General features: G+C 40.4%; 2 protein-coding genes and 1 long non-coding RNA gene across 4 annotated transcripts; 2 read left to right on the top strand and 1 right to left on the bottom strand.

The window, feature by feature from the left end:
* Positions 1-1984: 1984 nt before the first annotated feature.
* Positions 1985-7486, top strand: LOC116057387 (sex comb on midleg-like protein 4). Of its 2 annotated transcripts, none has more exons than XM_031309811.2 (8): positions 1985-2140; positions 2978-3214; positions 3623-3752; positions 3871-4071; positions 4251-4412; positions 4499-4723; positions 4822-4970; positions 5101-7486. In XM_031309811.2, the coding sequence occupies exons 1-8, from the start codon at positions 2138-2140 to the stop codon at positions 5224-5226; spliced, it is 1233 nt and encodes a 410-aa protein (XP_031165671.1). In that variant the 5' UTR covers positions 1985-2137; the 3' UTR covers positions 5227-7486. The 2 variants fall into 2 exon arrangements, with proteins under 2 accessions (XP_031165671.1, XP_031165672.1); XM_031309812.2 differs by lacking the exon at positions 1985-2140 and adding an exon at positions 2392-2618.
* Positions 2766-15086, bottom strand: LOC116057389. Its single transcript, XR_004106802.1, has 3 exons — positions 14860-15086; positions 6887-6892; positions 2766-2776 (listed from the first exon to the last, which is right to left on the bottom strand). It is a non-coding gene; the product is annotated as an uncharacterized LOC116057389 (long non-coding RNA).
* vsnl1b (visinin-like 1b) lies at positions 8935-14616 on the top strand. The gene is made up of 4 exons (XM_031309813.2): positions 8935-9223; positions 11355-11521; positions 11659-11874; positions 12683-14616. Exons 2-4 carry the CDS (start codon positions 11360-11362, stop codon positions 12878-12880), a joined length of 576 nt encoding a protein of 191 aa, XP_031165673.1. The 5' UTR covers positions 8935-9223; positions 11355-11359; the 3' UTR covers positions 12881-14616.
* Positions 15087-16596: the final 1510 nt, after the last annotated feature.

Genomic DNA, 16596 nt, shown 5'->3' on the forward strand with positions numbered 1-16596 from the left:
GCCCTCCCACTCACAAAAAGAATATTAAGTCATATTAAAAAGGCAGTGACAGGGCATGCTGTATATCCATTAATAGATAAGCATAAATGTTATTGCGTTATATTATTCAGAGATGCAACCAATGATTATTATTATGGATAAACCTGACTGTCAAAAAATAGTGAAAAAGAGATTTCATTTACAATGATAGAAAACAAAGAAAAGCACCACACTAACGGAGGCTGGAACCAGGGAATAGTTGGCAGTGTTTGCTAGAAAAATAACTTAAACATTGTTGCTAATGAATGTTACGTCAATTCAAATAAATGAATCGAATTGTTTCAGCTCTAATATTATCTGCTGTAATATCAGATAACTGCAGTTTCAATAATATATCTGCAACTAACAATCATTTTCATTATTGATTAACCTGCCAATTATTTTCTTCTATTAATAGCTTTGAATATGAATTTAAAAATAGTGATTCATCCCCGTTTTAATTTCCCACGGCTCAACATTCATGTCTTTAAAAGTCTTGTTTTGCAAACACTCCATAACCCAAATATGTTCAGTTCACTATCATGTATGACAAAGAAAAGCATCAAATCAGCTCATTTGTGGTGGTCACAGCCACATAATTCACGGTTTAAAGCATAACTCTCGCCAAAATGCAACCTAGGGTCTTTTTGTTAATGTGCCCGAGTCAAACTTAAGTTTAAAAGCATTCTCAATGCTGGAGTTCATGTGTAGAGACCCTGGTGATACTTCGAGCAAAGTTTCAATGTTGTGTTGAGCCTTCTTAGTGTTTTAAAAATAGCTATTTTGAGGCTAGCATAAAAAGTGCCCCTAGGACTCCCATTCAAAAGGCAATTTGACCGGTAATTTTGATACGGTAAATCTTAAAAGTGGGGCTTCCTTCCTAAATATGCTTTTAAATGAAAGTTTGACTCGGGTACATTCACAAGAAGACCCTAGTTTGCATTTTGGCGAGATATTCGCTTTAAGTTACACACTTGAATATCACCACATGTTCAGTTATTTAAGTTGCGGTCACATTAATGGTACATAAAAGACATTAGTTTGTTTGGTTTGAAATTACTTTATTAGCACTTACATAGTATACTGCTTTACTACACAGCTTATATTAGTTGTCATGTTGCAATTTAGTTTCATTTTATATTAATTCATTTCTCTTTTGTCTTTGAGTTACCTGGCAGCAGTTCTCTTCCTGGTGAACAAAAGACGGGGCAGAGGGTGGAGCCTGATTTTATTCAGAGGCCCCAGTCTTGGACTTTTCCAAAAGCTCTGACAGCAGGGGGGGGGATCAGGGTTTCTTCTTGCAAGTTATTATTATTCTTGTTGTACTCCCCTCTGTGTGTTTATTGGTTTGGTCAGTTTGTATATAAGTGTCCCTTTCATTCGAGAGGTCTGTTAATTGAGTTAACATTTTGATTTTGTTAGACTTATTTTTCAGCAGAGTTATGCTTTGTTGACCTTTTTTAAGGGCCCTATAACTCTTTGCCTTATTTACTTGTGAATCTTTGTTTTGGGGAATTCTAAATATACCAAACCTTTTGAACTTTAAAGCTGTGTTCCCTGACTGCTTGGTCCACGACATCATTATAAAAGCTTTAAGCAGCCAAAGTTTTGCCTTGTTTACTTAAAGAAATGACTAAAATTACATTACAAATTACATACAAAATGATATCTTTGCTTTTGATTGAGAGCATCAATTTTTTTTATAATTCATCCATACTTTTTGAAGAATATTCTCATTCAAATGAAAACAGCAGAAACTCTCAGTTTCTCAGTCTTATTATACCTCCACAGCACTGAGCAGACAAAAAACATGGCAGACAACGTCAGGGTGTTACAGGGGCTTACAGGCTTGTTGCCATGACAACAGAGGAACCTGTCTCTCTCTCTTTAACGCACACACACCCTCTCTCTCTCTCTCTCTCTCTCTCTCTCTCTCTCTCTGTTGTACACTCACTCTGATACACGCACACACACACACACACACACACACACACACACACACACACACATTCATGTATACAGTATTACAGTGGAATCTGCCTTGCTTTGAGATCCGTGCTCAGGAAAAATATAGGAAATACAGCAAGGAGCATAGGGATACACTCCACATCTGTTCTGGATGGTGAGTGCCTGCCTGCTGACCGGTTATTGTTTGTTTACATACTGTATCCTTTGACAAATCTGCTCAAACAAACAAGGATATTTTGTAGGTATTCCATGCAGTTGGTCCATTCTTGCTGCATAGGAGATGTGCCATGTTTATTTTCTTGCTGCTTCTTTCTTTCTTTTCTTTTTTTAAAGATTAGGGTGGAAGCTGTCATCGTAATGGTAATTCATAGCTGGGTAGCCATGGTGAAGTCAATTTCCCCCTCCCTCTGCCACTGCTGAATGCATTAGTCTAATGAGATGTCTGCAGCCTGTGTGCTGAGCAGCAGCAGCAGCAGCAGTAGTGTATTAACCAAAAAGAGGACAAGGAAAAAGCAAGAGCAAGATGGCTTTCCCTTCATTGTTAGGGATTTAGCTTTACAGTCACCTTTAGGCTTCTGGGATATAAGACAAAAAGGGCTTGGCTCTTGGGCTTTCACAATAGAAGACAGCAGGTAATATATACCCCCTCTCTCTCCCTCTCTCGGGTTTATTAGTATATTATCGGTGCCGTTTCCTCCACAGCTCATGCATGGCTGCTCTTTGTGTTGTTTGCTTATTATGGTGCTCTGCTAAATGCTGTTCCTCTCACCGCATTGCTCAGCTGAGCATTCTGCAGTCTCGCAGTGTTTGGATGTTGCTGATGTTCACCTTTGCCAAGCCATTGTGCTTCCTCTGTGTGTCTGCTCTATAAAGATGCTAATGATGCCCTCTAATATGTAGTTGCTGAGGAGAAGGATTAATGTGCAGGTAAAGTGCATGTTTCTGTGCATTTCTAAAGCTTGAGCTAAATGGTTGTTTCCTTTGTCTCCAGCTTCAAATGAGTGTACCTGCAGCGACAGCACAGAAATCAGACGGCAACAACAGTGAAATGCAATCAGCTGCAGTAGCTCCCTCCTTCATCCCCAGCCAGTCAGGGAAGATACCGGGCAGGAAGAGAGGGAGACCCCCGCTCCGCAATGTCGCCAAGATGGATTTTCCAAACCGCTACCCCGAGTCGCTCCCTCCACTCAAAGTGCCAAAGAAGAGGGGGAGAAAGCCGGGCTTCAAGGTCAGCCACATGAGGGGGAAACCGGGGGGAAGAGCTGTGGTGTGTGTGTGTGGATGCAGTGTGTTTAAAAATGCATGTGTACACAGAAAGACACAGACACACCGGCTCCATGCCCTTCACATTTTGTGGGACCCAAGTGTAACAGAGAGAGACTAAACATCTGTGGGGCTTTGTTCTGCTGTAGTCTAAATCTGTTTATATCCAAAGGGGAAGTCATTATTGTAAATATATGTGTTTTTTTTTTTATCCATAAAAATGTGCAGAATTCATCATCTGCAGCATAAAAACTGCAGTTCAGACAGATTTGGTCACCTGATTACTCCACCATCCCCCTCCCTGCACGATTTAGTTAATAAATGATATGCCTGAAATAAACAAAGAAATGCACAAACTTCTTTTCTTCTGCAGCTCAAACCCAGGATGGTGATGACACCGTTGGCTATCTCTCCACCCAGCAGCACCCCTGAGCCCGATATGAGCTCCATTCCTCAAGATGCCGCCACCATCCCCCACTCTGCCACGCCCCAGGTGCTTACAGGTAGGACATAAAACACTCTAAACCACCAACACTTTAAAGACACGTAAAGATCAATAAGATAACTGAGGTATCTCTTCTCCAACCAAAACTGTCTCCATCTGTGTTTTCCCTGCATCAGTCTGTATCTACATCAACAAGCAGGCCAACACAGGCCCCAACCTGGACAGGAAGAAGATCCAGCAGCTCCCTGATCACTTCGGACCCGACAGGCCCTCTGTGGTGCTGCAGCAGGCCGTCCAAGGCTGCATCGACAGCGCCTTCCTGCAGAAAACAGTGTTCACGCTCCTCACACAAGGCTACGGGGGAGAAAAAATATCAGGTGTTGTACAAAGACCTCCCTCAGGTGCTGCTATCTATTTGTTCGATATCTTTTTTTTCCCCCACTCACTTTACCTGAGGTGGCACTGAGTAGAAAACATGCATTACTAGGTTTAATGACCTCATTTGTACGTCTAAAACTGTGATGACGTCTCAAGTGGTCCTGTTTCGCTCTTCCAGCCACATTCGATGGGAAGCAGCACCTTCTCAGCCTCCCCGTAGTGAACAGCATCGACTATGTGCTCCGTTTTCTGAAGAAACTCTGCCGCAGCTTGCACTGTGAAAACCTCTTCAGTGATCAGCCCATTACCCAGCACAGTGGTGGCTCCTACCAGTCAGATGGTACTACTTAAATCAGTCTCATAGAAGCTGTGATGCTGATATAGATAAATGCTTTAAGCTAATTTTGATTCTCTTCTCGCCTTTAGCTGAAACATCTATGGCCGAGGACTACCATTTAGACCAATCCGATGGCAAACGCTACTCCGTGGACCCCGGCGATTCTGCTTTCAGCTCCATAAGCTCGTCCTACTCGCCAAAGACCTCCTATGGGTTCCGTTCCTCCCAGCATTTCTCCAACGGCTCGGCCTCCATGAGCATGTGCAGGCAGTCGTCCACCAGCCCAAACACATTCCCAGAGAGCAACAGGACAGGTGAGAAGTCATGGAAAGACGAAACAGAGATTACTTTGTTGTTTATTTCTCTAAAGGTGAGAAAGTAAAAGCTCCTTTTCTTTTCGTTGTTCTTCCAGGAGGTTATAATGCATCTCCAGAGTCCCAGGAGTCCAAGGCTCCACCCAATAAAGACCCATCCACCTGGTCTGTGGAAGATGTTGTCTGGTTCATCAGGGATGCAGACCCCCACGCTCTCGGCCCTCATGCAGACCTCTTTAGGAAACATGTATGTTTGTTTTCCTTTGTGTTCTTGACAGGCTGACTTCTTTCTATTGCTGATTTAATGAACATCCAGTGGAAATCACCTTGTCTGGTCGCCTACTTCTTGCTGATTTGACACTAACTTCTTCTTTCAGGAGATTGATGGAAACGCTTTGTTACTCCTAAAGAGCGACATGATCATGAAGTACCTTGGACTGAAGCTGGGGCCGGCCTTGAAGCTTTGCTACCACATCGACAAACTAAAGCAGACTAAGTTCTGAAAACCTTCTACGATATATTTCCCCCTCCTTGAATCCAACAATACATTTGAGAAGGGACTCCAGGTCAGTGAGCCAATGGGAAGAGAGTAGGGCCTCGAGGCATGAGGTGCATCACTTCCTTTTATAATCCAAAAAAATGCCGCACAAAGAGTGACATGTTTAAGTATTACTGCGCAGATATAACTTTATCTTCAGTTATATTCGAAGACGTTTGTAACCAACATACGCATTTAAAAATTATCAAGGTGAGAAAAGTAGGAGCAGAGTGAAGTCCAACTTAATGCTGACATTATAGGGTTAACATAAATGTTAACTTCTCCAACCTGCACTTTATGTAACTTCAAACAGGTTGTATTTTAAGGTGATATATCATCGTATTTCTGTCCCAGCTAACACACTATGAAAGAGAGGATTTCATGGATTTTTTTACCTTACCTTATCACCAATAATTTAGTTTTTTGGCCATTTGGGAGCAGCGGAAACAAGTTGTGAACACAACATTGACATATCACCTTTTATATTGATATGACGAACTTGTTAAACAATAGTTGCTAATTTACACATCCAACAGGTACGCAGCAACACTATCACTGATTTGAAGTCATGTTTTTGGCCACCTCATGAATGTAAATCTAATATCAACTCTCTATTAGCTCTGTTTTGGTCTCCACCAACTCCTGAGGGAAATATCTAGCTCTTTATAGCCCCTAAATGCCCCACTATGTTCACCAGCTAGTCTCTAACTGTGTATGTCTGCTGTTTGGTGCTGGGCATGTAGTGTACAGTGGGGTTTTACAACAAACACCTGCCTGCTGCAGCAGAAATGATGCTATGAGAGCGGTGAGAGTGAACACAAAGAATAAAGTTACGGCCAGACAGCCAAAAATGTACCTGAGCCTTCCTATAAAGCCAAGGGAAGCTGCTGATTCAGGTGATATTTCTTGGTTGATCACTACGAACGATCCCTTTCACATGATCACACTGTTTTTATGTTCTCATTGTGTGTGTGAAGTGACACATCTCATACCTGAAGCCCTACTCTTTTCCCACTGGTTCTCAGACATGGGGTCCCCAGACGTGAGGTCCACAGTTGGACCCTCTTGGTACATTTTGCTAAAGATTTCCATGATGTCATGTAGTGATAATCACAAATTCACCCCTCTCTTTCTCTCTCTTCTCTTACTTACTCTTCTTTTGGCACAGATTTTAAACTAAAAACTGTCAGATTGTGGAATGCATCCTTCATACACATCTGTTTAAGGCCAATGTAAGATAAAGGTTTTGTCTCACAAACCTTCATGAGCAGCACAACTGTCTGCTGCATGCAGATTTCTTATATATATATATATATATATACATATATATATATATATATATATTCATCATCTGACAAGAAATGTATAACAACAACAGAAAACACTTTTTACCTTAAGAAACTCTCACTTTGTCAAATCTCACTATAGGATCTCATGTTTACCAAGCTGAAATCATATCTATAACTGAGAAACGGTGCATTAAGTACTACATTGCTTTTTGATTGAGAGATTTAGAAAATCATTTTGATACTATTTTTTCACATTACTGTGTCACAAAAAAAAGTAATGTTCCCATTGGATTTGGCATTCTTTTTTATTATAATTTTAATATTAAAAAAAAACACTATAACCTAAACAAAACATAGCCTACATAGAAAGACAGTAGCTATCTTGTTAGTATTTATAAAGAAAAATGAGAGCATTGTGAACGTGATATATTTATGTTTCAATATGCAAGATTGTTACATGCCAGTTATCTCTATAGGCTCTTCATGTATACTCATGAGAACGTTTTTTTTAAATTCACGTGTTTCTATGTTTTTATCAAGCATCAGTGTTGATACGGAAGCTATCAAAACACACTAAATGTTACACTGAGAAAACCTAAATGACCATGTAAATGGGTATATAATATAGTATTGCTTTTGTATACCACTTTTGGTGTACAGTATGCATCCTTTTTTAATCAATTAACCTTTGTAAGTGAATGCTGCTGTAAAGATATTACATGTAAGCCATGCCTAGTGAGATCAAGCTAAGGTGTTTTATTTTGAAAATCACTATGAATAAGAGTTTTAGAGAACGCTGAGTGGATCAGTACTCTATGCTGGTGCTAAAAGTTATCTATGTATTTAACTACTTGCTTTTGTGTTTGTGAGATGTAAAGGAAATCTTATGTGTATACTGTACTGTATGTGAGCATTAAATTAAGAAATCAAGTAAGATTTGTGTGTGAGACAGACTTTTTATTTCTCCATTTTAGTGTCTATACAGTGTGATGGAGGTTATCTCTTGCTTTTAAAAATGTAAAAATGGATCAAGATTTGGATGTGGGTCCACACATCTAAGAATTATTTTGGTTGGGAGCCTCTTCCGTGTTTCAACAAACATGATTTAACAAAGGTGACCTATATCTGTAGCTCCTCCAGAGTTCCTTATCGGGGCTCCTCATAAACCAGGAACAGATTAACTTCTTTACTGTTTTACCTGCTGTAGATTAGCATCACAGTTTTCACTCTAGTCAGCTCACATTATATCATTTAATTCTGGATACATTTACACCTAAAAACAAACCTTTAGAGATGTGGACCAATGCAGATCTATGTAGAAGCCCTTTCGTTATATCTGAATCAATATGCTTGTGAGCTACATCTCTGTGCATTGTGTACTTTTTTTCCTAGAACATGTCCTGACCCCAGGTATGCTGTTAAAGATAAATTAGTTTAGGAATATGCAACACATAGCTAAGCACAATATCAGCAGAAACAATCAAGGTGTTAAAGGAATAGTTTGACATTTTGGGAATAATTGCTTTCTTGACAAGTTAGATGAGAAGCTTGATAATTGAGGTAAATATGAAGCTATGTCTGCAGCAGATTAATTTAGCTTAGCATAAAGACTGGCAACAGGGGGAAACTGCTAGCCCGGCTCTGTCCAAAGGTAACAAAATCCTCCTAGCAGCACCACTAAAGCTCACTCATTAACATGTTATATTTTGTTTGTTTAATCTCCACATAGACAAAGTGTAAAAACAACACGTGTGGTTTTATGGGGGAGTATGGGCCGGACTATTTCTTGTCCTTGAGCAGTTAAGTTTCCGCTGGTTGCCTGGTAACTGCCTCCAGCCGTTTGTTTGAAAGTTCCTTGAGTAGGCTAAGTAATAAAGAGTTAGGTAGGCTAATTAGATCATAGAATAAGCCTTAAGGCCTTCACGCTGGGAAATCAAACGTATAGGCTACAGATAATTGTATCGTTAACTAGTATAAAATGTGAAAAACTAATAAATAAATTGTAGGACTACTTTTGGTGTGTGGACACAATCGTCAGAGGCGTAGGCGGTGGCTATAACTTGGACTCATGACTAGCCTACCTGCACACACTGAACATGTGGCTTCTATGCGCCCCTTGTTGGTTGTCCAGTCTTGATTTCAGTAATTCAATTCCATTATTCTTCCTAAAAGCCACGTTTAATGACAATAGGACTACAATATTTCACCCTTAGGTTTAATTAATCTAATTCCTGATTAGTTACAGTGGATTAGCCTATTTGATCATGGGCCAAAACCCCCAAATGTTTGTTTCCTGATGATGAAATTTCAGGCTGATCATCCTCATCACGATGAAGGATCCGGTTATAACTTGACAGGATCCAGCTGAACCCAAACCGAACAGCAGAGCAACACTCAACTTATGATGAGGCTGTGATGCACACGAGTGACGCCGCGCTCTTGTAGTCGCATAACCACAGACTGGCGTGGGATCGGTCCCTGCTGCGCCTCATCTGGAATAACGTCGGGAAAATCCATAATTTTCATTAGCGGGTGTTTTTTTTTTTAAGGAAGCGAGCAGTGTTGAAAATAATCCCATTTGGGCAAACGTTTCCATCGGAAGGGGGGTTTTCTGTACTTTGCAGAAGCCAGAGCAGATTTATTCCGATAGAGAATCACCAAAGCTGTAATAAGGTAAGAAGTGATTGCCTACAGATGGACGTGTCATGTGTTAGATTTTCCAGATTATAGATGCAGCGAGCGAATGCTTTGTGTCAATGTGTCACGCATTATTTTTCCCATTTTCCTTTCTGTTTGACCGAATATGGGATCGAGAAGAGAGGGCTGGCACACTGGCACCTGCGCATCCCTTAAAATAAAGCCATTGCGGTTTGCCTGGGAACAACAAGAAAAACAGAACTAAAACAGGGAGGGATTATTTGACGAATTAAGAAAATGTCATCCATATTGGCGCAATTAATTGGTTTTTATACGCCTCTAATGTGTGCCTCTGCGGTGGCACCGAGGGAGCTGTCTTGTGTGTGTGTGTGTGTGTGTGTGTGTGTGTGTGTGTTTTGTTTTTTAAATAGGTCTGTTTGGTTATGAAATTTGACATGTTTTTCGCCCCGATGCGCATGGGAAGATGTCTTTATAGGCGCAGGATGGTGGGATCTAATGTGGAAATACTCTCACTGCGTCGTTTCCATCGGAATGCAGCAGCGTCTCACAGGAGGCGGTTAGCTGTAGGAATAGCACTAACTCAGATGTCATTGGCCAAAGCGTGAAATAAAACAGCATATGTTGGCCTCTGTTTGGGCAGAAAAAGTCCTTCTACCTTGTGGCCTGTGCTATTGTGGCGGGTGTTTGTTTAAAACGCCGCAGTTAGATGATGGCGAGCCGCTTTCTCATCTTAACGCTCCGCGAAACAATTCGGTTTTGTCATCTTCCCTGTAAAAAATGTCAAGGTCATTCACTACAGCCTAGTTTACAGATTCAACCCAAGATCCCTTCCTATATTACCAATCGTGCCTGTCATATAAAGGATCTGTTATATGACAGGATTTGGTTATATGACATGCAGCTGGTGCACATTAAAGGCTGGGGTTTGCACTGATTTTGGCTGCAGCACATATTTCTGTTGTTTGTTGTGGAAGGCCCGAGCCAATGCAGTGCTGTCTGTGGAGGAGCTGTCCATGCAGCCTGCTGCTGTCATGATGCTGCTGCTGCTGCAGAGACCTGGACCATATGTTGGTCTCAAGTGATGGAGGTTCCCATTCAGAATCAGATTAGGCTACTCCATTGATCCCCTCAGGGAAATTGTTCAGTTGCAGTTGTTCACAGTCAAATTTAAGGTAAAAAATAAGAGTAAGAAAAGAGCGAGTCAATAAGTGTATACAGTAGGCTAACATAAAGTAACATAGCTACAGTGCAAGAAATAAAAACGTTAAGTAGAAGTAAAGTGAGGTTAGGTTAAAAAGTAAGATTAGGTGACAAAGATTATGTTGCTAAAACAATGCATTGAACAAATGCTATTGTAGTGCAGTGTGAACATAAATAAAGTACAATGTCAACGTAACGGCACAACGGCCTGTGCTCTGACAAGCAAATATAATCTGATGTTTTAATTTGTTAAATTATGTATTGAGAACTGACGCATTCTTGGCCACTTTATGTCATTTGCTACATCATGAGTCAATAATTAATGGATCTGGGGCTTTTGTCAGGCTGCTCTGGTGCGGTTGCTCAATTTGTCCTGATTGTTACGGACTGGAGGCCCTTCAGTGTGGATAATCCAGGCTGATTGGTCTGTGGATTGCCCACAACTGGTTTAAACACTATATTATATACAGACCACTTGATTACAAACCATATTGCCCACTTATCCAGATACCAGGATAGCCAGGCGTACTGTGAGCTCCTGCATGCCGTCCTCACTCAGATCTCTGGATTTACTGCAGCTAGCACCCCTCTACAACCAAGCACAGGCTTTATTGTTGTTGTCAGGTTATAGGACAGTGTTTGCAGTGGAAACTTGATAGCAGCGATCGAACATTTAATGAACTGCATCTGCTCTGACAGTAATGATCCAGGTCAGTGCTACGCGGGCCTGGCAGACTGGCACAAGCGGGCTGAGGGGGGACAGAAATAGAACAAGAGCACCAGGGAATATATTTGCTGCTAAACCCACACATTTACTCTCTGTACTCATGTTTGAAGTGGAACTAAAAAAGGTAGTTTTCTATGCTGTGTGCTTCATTGTCATGTTTTCATACTGCCATCGCTCAGGCATAAATAAATGCATTATTCACGTGTTCTTGCACCACAGGAACCATGGGAAAGCAGAACAGCAAGCTGACTCCCGAGGTGATGGAGGATCTGGTGAAGAACACAGAGTTTAATGAACACGAGCTGAAGCAGTGGTACAAAGGCTTCCTGAAAGACTGCCCCACTGGCAGGCTGAATCTGGATGAGTTCCAGCAGCTTTATGTCAAGGTTCGTGTAAAACCAGTACTTCTCTTTTTTTATCTGTCTGCCCATTTAATCACGCCATGGCAATTTTCCTATCATCAAACTGGTGATTTTTAAAGGCCCTGGTTGAATTATTGAACACATCTCTCCCACATTTGCAGTTCTTCCCTTATGGCGATGCATCCAAATTTGCACAACACGCCTTCAGAACCTTTGATAAAAACGGAGACGGGACCATTGATTTCCGAGAGTTCATCTGCGCTCTGTCCATCACATCCCGTGGCAGCTTTGAGCAGAAACTCAACTGGGCCTTCAACATGTATGACCTGGATGGTGACGGAAAAATCACCAGAGTGGAGATGCTGGAGATAATCGAGGTAAGGGATTATTGAGTCATTAAGCCCTCGCTCATCATGGGACTGGCTCTGTTTTTTTGTTATTGCTGTTATCGGTCTCCTGCACACCTGCAATGCCTTGAGTACAGAAGCGGTCTGATAACGACACAAACGGAGTTCTATTGAATTACACTGTGCCATTTCTGGAGGCACAATCAGTATAGTAAATGTGATATGTCTCAGTGATATTGGAGTATATTAACAATTCCTGTAGAGATAAATGTGGTGTGTGTGCATCTACATCAGTGGTTCTGGACCTCTTTTTGTCTGATGTACACCTGCCTTATTTAAAGACTATTAATTCTATAAAAGTGTAACTGTTACTTTTATTGTTTTCATACAATTGCATTATCCATGTTTAGCTTACTTTGGTCATGTTCACATTCATACTTCTACCACTTTGAGTGGTCAACCGTTTATCCTTTACTTTTAGCTACGTTAACTGCATTTTCGTTACTTTTAGCTCACCATTTCAACTTCTCTGCTCGCTAACTATTTTTCATGCACTCTTCATTGCAAGACGCGATGTTGATATGTTACAACTGACTCATGTTGATGGGCAGCTTACGTCATTGTAAATTTACCATAAGCATCCCACCAATTTGTAATCCTATTTTTCTTAACACAAATATGTGAAATATATAAAATAAAATACCCGCCATAGTACAAGTACCACTGGTTGGGGGGATCACTGATCTACATCATTATGAACAAAATGAACACATGTAGGCTTGACTGGATTACATAAGAACCAATCTTCTGCTAATTTCTCACTGCGCCTCACCCGCAGGCTATCTACAAAATGGTGGGCACTGTGATCATGATGAAGATGAACGAGGACGGTTTGACACCACAGCAGAGGGTGGACAAGATCTTCGGCAAAATGGATAAGAACAACGACGACCAGATCTCATTGGACGAGTTCAAAGAGGCGGCGAAGAGCGACCCGTCCATCGTGCTCCTGCTGCAGTGTGACATGCAGAAGTGAGCCCCCCCCACCACCACCACCCCACCCTGCTCGCTCCTCTCCCCCCTGTAATTCACACACTCTGGACAGCAGCACATGTTTTAATGTCTCATTAGATTCTCTGCCATTTCCACAGGGAAAAAAAAACAATGCTTGGACAATTTTTCAATGGACTTGCTTCTTGTGGTTGTATGCATGAGAATGTAAAATGCTGAATAATTTTGAACATAGCTATAAGATAGTCTATAAGATATCATACATTTATATTTCAAAACATGCCAATGTGATTTGTGCACAGTAACCCTATACATTCTCATTCAACCTTAGCTTGTATATCAGTGGAGCACTGCATTCAATTATGTTATGTTCCTGCAGTATTTAAGATCCCCAGTGTTCACTGCTGCTACTACTGTACGCTTTACATAATAGTAACAAAACAATAATTCCTATGATAATTGTAACTGTCTCTACTATCCAGACTTGTTGAGCTCTTGGAGAATAGAGAGGCTCCTGTCTGTTCCAGATGGTTTCACACGATGGAACCAAGAAGAGTAGGTTCTTTGCATGCATATATTATGTGTTAAAAAAATATAATCTCTTACCTTTTGCATCTTCAGGTGGTTATAAAAGAGAAACCCTATTGAATTCATGTCATATTGTTGCATGGGATGTACAGTATGTGACTCATCAGACCATTAGTTCACCTCCAGTAATGTGGGAGCATGCTTCCCTCCATTTGATAACACGTGTATGTGTGACACTTGACTTTGAAGGAGATTTGGATTGCAGTTGTGGGTTTATCTCAGAGGAAGAGCTTTCACATAAATGTTTCAGTGACTTCTGGGATGAGCAGAAATATATTGATGGAGCAGCTTTCCTTTATGATTTTAATGTACTGCTGCCACTTAAAGGAAAGGCCAAAATTACAGCTGTCAGTAGGCACAGTGCTCATGCATTATTCCCCCACAATGATCCAAAATTGGCTTCTTTTTTAAGCTGCTTATTTGACTTAGACTTAAATAACTTAACTCAGTACATATCAAAATGTTTACAGAAAAGAACACTGCAAAAATGAGTACAGTCTTGGCTTTTGACCTCATTGCTGGGAGCTCACTCTCTGGGCCGGGGACCTTGTGAGGGGAGAGGGGCTCCAATTCCAATGCAGCAGGAAAAAAAAAATAAATAAAGGAGGAAAAATAGCCTCTTCTATGTTTACTGGACACACTGCATTCCTACTTATAAAACTTTTTTGTAAGGAGAAACTTTTTATTGAAAGGTCTCATCTACTAATGTATTCCGTTTGCAACAATCATTAAAGATGCAGGACTCTCAAGCGAGGCGCTTGGTAAATCTTTTGAAAGAGCGTTTCAGTGTGAGACGGCAACTGGATGACGATTTAGGTTAAAGTTATTGCGGAAATTCTCTTTCAACAGTTTTGCTTCCCCATTCCTAGGCTATGCAAGCATGGACTGAGTGTCTGCTTGTAGTCCACTTAAGTAGTGGAGGTTGCAAAAGCTTTTCACTGTCCAGTCTATAACATAACTGAAAAACCAACCCTCACATTTTTAAAGTCTATATTATTTATACATTTCAGTCCGGTCACTGTCAGATTCTTTGTCTTGTAAATGTTTATATCAAATATGGAAAAATCATAATACAAGTGACTGTATTCTTTTATACATGTGGCATGTGTTGCACCCAAAATTAATTCTGTAGTGATTAAAATGAATAAACCATCACCAGGCCTTTTCAAAAGACATGGTGTAACAGGTGTAATTAATGGGAAAATGAAGACTGTTAAATATGAGTGTTGATGTGGATGAACGAATTGAGGGCATGGTATGGAATCAAATAAGGGTCATTATGAAAAGTTTTTTTTTGTAGTATTATTTTGTGCATCTGTAAAAAAGTACTATGTATAGAAAGTATGACCAATACAAAAGTGTTTAGATTATCCAGAATGTATTGTAACAATAGTTATTATTCTTCACAGCAGTAACAGTGCAGAGAACTGGAGAGCACTAGTGTACATGGTTATGTCACAGGAGCCAAATATGATCAACTTGAAACAGTGAGAAAACTTCACAAACTGTTGTAGAGTATTAATCCTGACAGGCTGAGTAGAGTCCTGGGGTCTCATTTATAAACATGGCGTACGCACAAAACGGGGCTTAAAATGTGCGTACGCCACTTCCCACGCAAAGGTTGTGATTTATAAAAAACAAACTTGACGGGAGAATGTGCGGTCCTCCACGCAAACTCTTACCCAAACATACGCACATTTTGGAGACAATGGGAATTGGCGACGCAGGTGGTGAGGTGGTGAACTGAAGTCAGAATGCAGAAAGTGAATGTGGGGATAACAATTACTCGTAATATTTTCAAGTATTGATGTCTCACGCACATTTTTTCACTCCATATCATCCACGTTATCATGAAGATTAAATCCAGCAGTGATAATTGTTCCAAAAATCCAACTCAAATCTTAAATCAATTTGTTCTTAATATTTAATTGGTGCTGTCTCATCATCACAGAGTCCGCTACGGAGCGCAGGAGGAGGAGATGGCCCGACTGCATGGATTACAGGATAGAATCAAATACCCTAGCATTAGATAACTGCAGAACACAGTGTAAATAACTAAATATCTGTCTTTAATACTGTGCATATATCATTAAATGTCAAAGTCTGGAAATACAGTCGTTAAGCTCTCGCGCAATCGTAACACTTAATGTCCTCGTTATCGGTCTGAACTTTAATACTGTTTGTGACAAAACCTGCATGAAGAAAAGTGTGTTTGCCTATTAGACTTTCTTTCGTCTTCAAATTGTATCTCGGGGTGGGGGATACTACTAGTTTATGCTGTGATTTTTGGCAAGGTGTTAACAATCACAAATTGTTGTAATATATAGAAATACTGCCCGTGCGTAATGCTGCATGATGGCACTGCTGGCCCTACAGGAGGACTACGCCAATGGAAGAATCAGGAGAGAAAAAGACTTCAGGGACCATGACGATGACTGGCTAATATGCCGATTTAAATTCCCTAAAGCTGCGCTCTTGGAACAGTTTTATGTTTTATATAAATATTATATATAATCTTCAACTTTATCACTAAGGCTTGTTTGGATATAATGTATGGTTCTTTTAAATCTTATCATATAGGTCTGGTATATCAAAGCTGTCTCCGAGTGCCGTAATGCCTGCCGTTTTGGACATATTATTAATATAGGTAGTCCATAGATCAGGTTTCCCTACAGTGTGCAAGAACAGGCCAAACTTATAATTCAATTTGCAGCAATATCCGAGCGTCTAAGAAGTTTTTTGCTTTTTCCCAGCCTGTTGTCACGTAACGAAAGAACAACTGCCAGGGTCATTGACATACTGATCAGCATTCAAGAGGTGCTTTGCATTGACTATTTATGGTTAAAAATGGGCGTGTACAGGGCGGGATAAGAGGCTGATTCATGTGCACACACTTGTGGGTAATCTGTGATTTATAAAGGGTACATTGCTTACAGATGTGCGTACGCACGGTTTTATAAATCTGAATTGTTTTTGCCGTACACCTAAATGAGACCCCTGGTCCAGTAAAAGTCTTCTTCTCGGGTACCAGACCTCTGAGGTATAACAAAAATAGAAAACTGTATTTCATGTTTCCAGTGTAACATTTTTTAAAAATTCTGTTAGTTTTATGAAACACATTAGAGATAAACTCATCTCATCATTATTATAATG

Source organism: Sander lucioperca, chromosome 18 (assembly GCF_008315115.2).
Source record: "Sander lucioperca isolate FBNREF2018 chromosome 18, SLUC_FBN_1.2, whole genome shotgun sequence".
NCBI classification, from domain to species: Eukaryota; Metazoa; Chordata; class Actinopteri; order Perciformes; family Percidae; genus Sander; species Sander lucioperca.

What these genes read in the sequence shown, in the direction of transcription:
- vsnl1b (XM_031309813.2), top strand. Translation starts at nt 11,360, where the DNA reads ATGGGAAAGCAGAACAGCAAGCTGACTCCCGAGGTGATGGAGGATCTG. An exon ending in TCCAGCAGCTTTATGTCAAG is followed by an intron (nt 11,522 to 11,658) that starts GTTCGTGTAAAA and finishes CCACATTTGCAG; the next exon opens with TTCTTCCCTTATGGCGATGC. An exon ending in AGATGCTGGAGATAATCGAG is followed by an intron (nt 11,875 to 12,682) that starts GTAAGGGATTAT and finishes CCTCACCCGCAG; the next exon opens with GCTATCTACAAAATGGTGGG.
- LOC116057387 (XM_031309811.2), top strand. An exon ending in CGGGGGAGAAAAAATATCAG is followed by an intron (nt 4,072 to 4,250) that starts GTGTTGTACAAA and finishes TCGCTCTTCCAG; the next exon opens with CCACATTCGATGGGAAGCAG. An exon ending in CCCAGAGAGCAACAGGACAG is followed by an intron (nt 4,724 to 4,821) that starts GTGAGAAGTCAT and finishes TTGTTCTTCCAG; the next exon opens with GAGGTTATAATGCATCTCCA.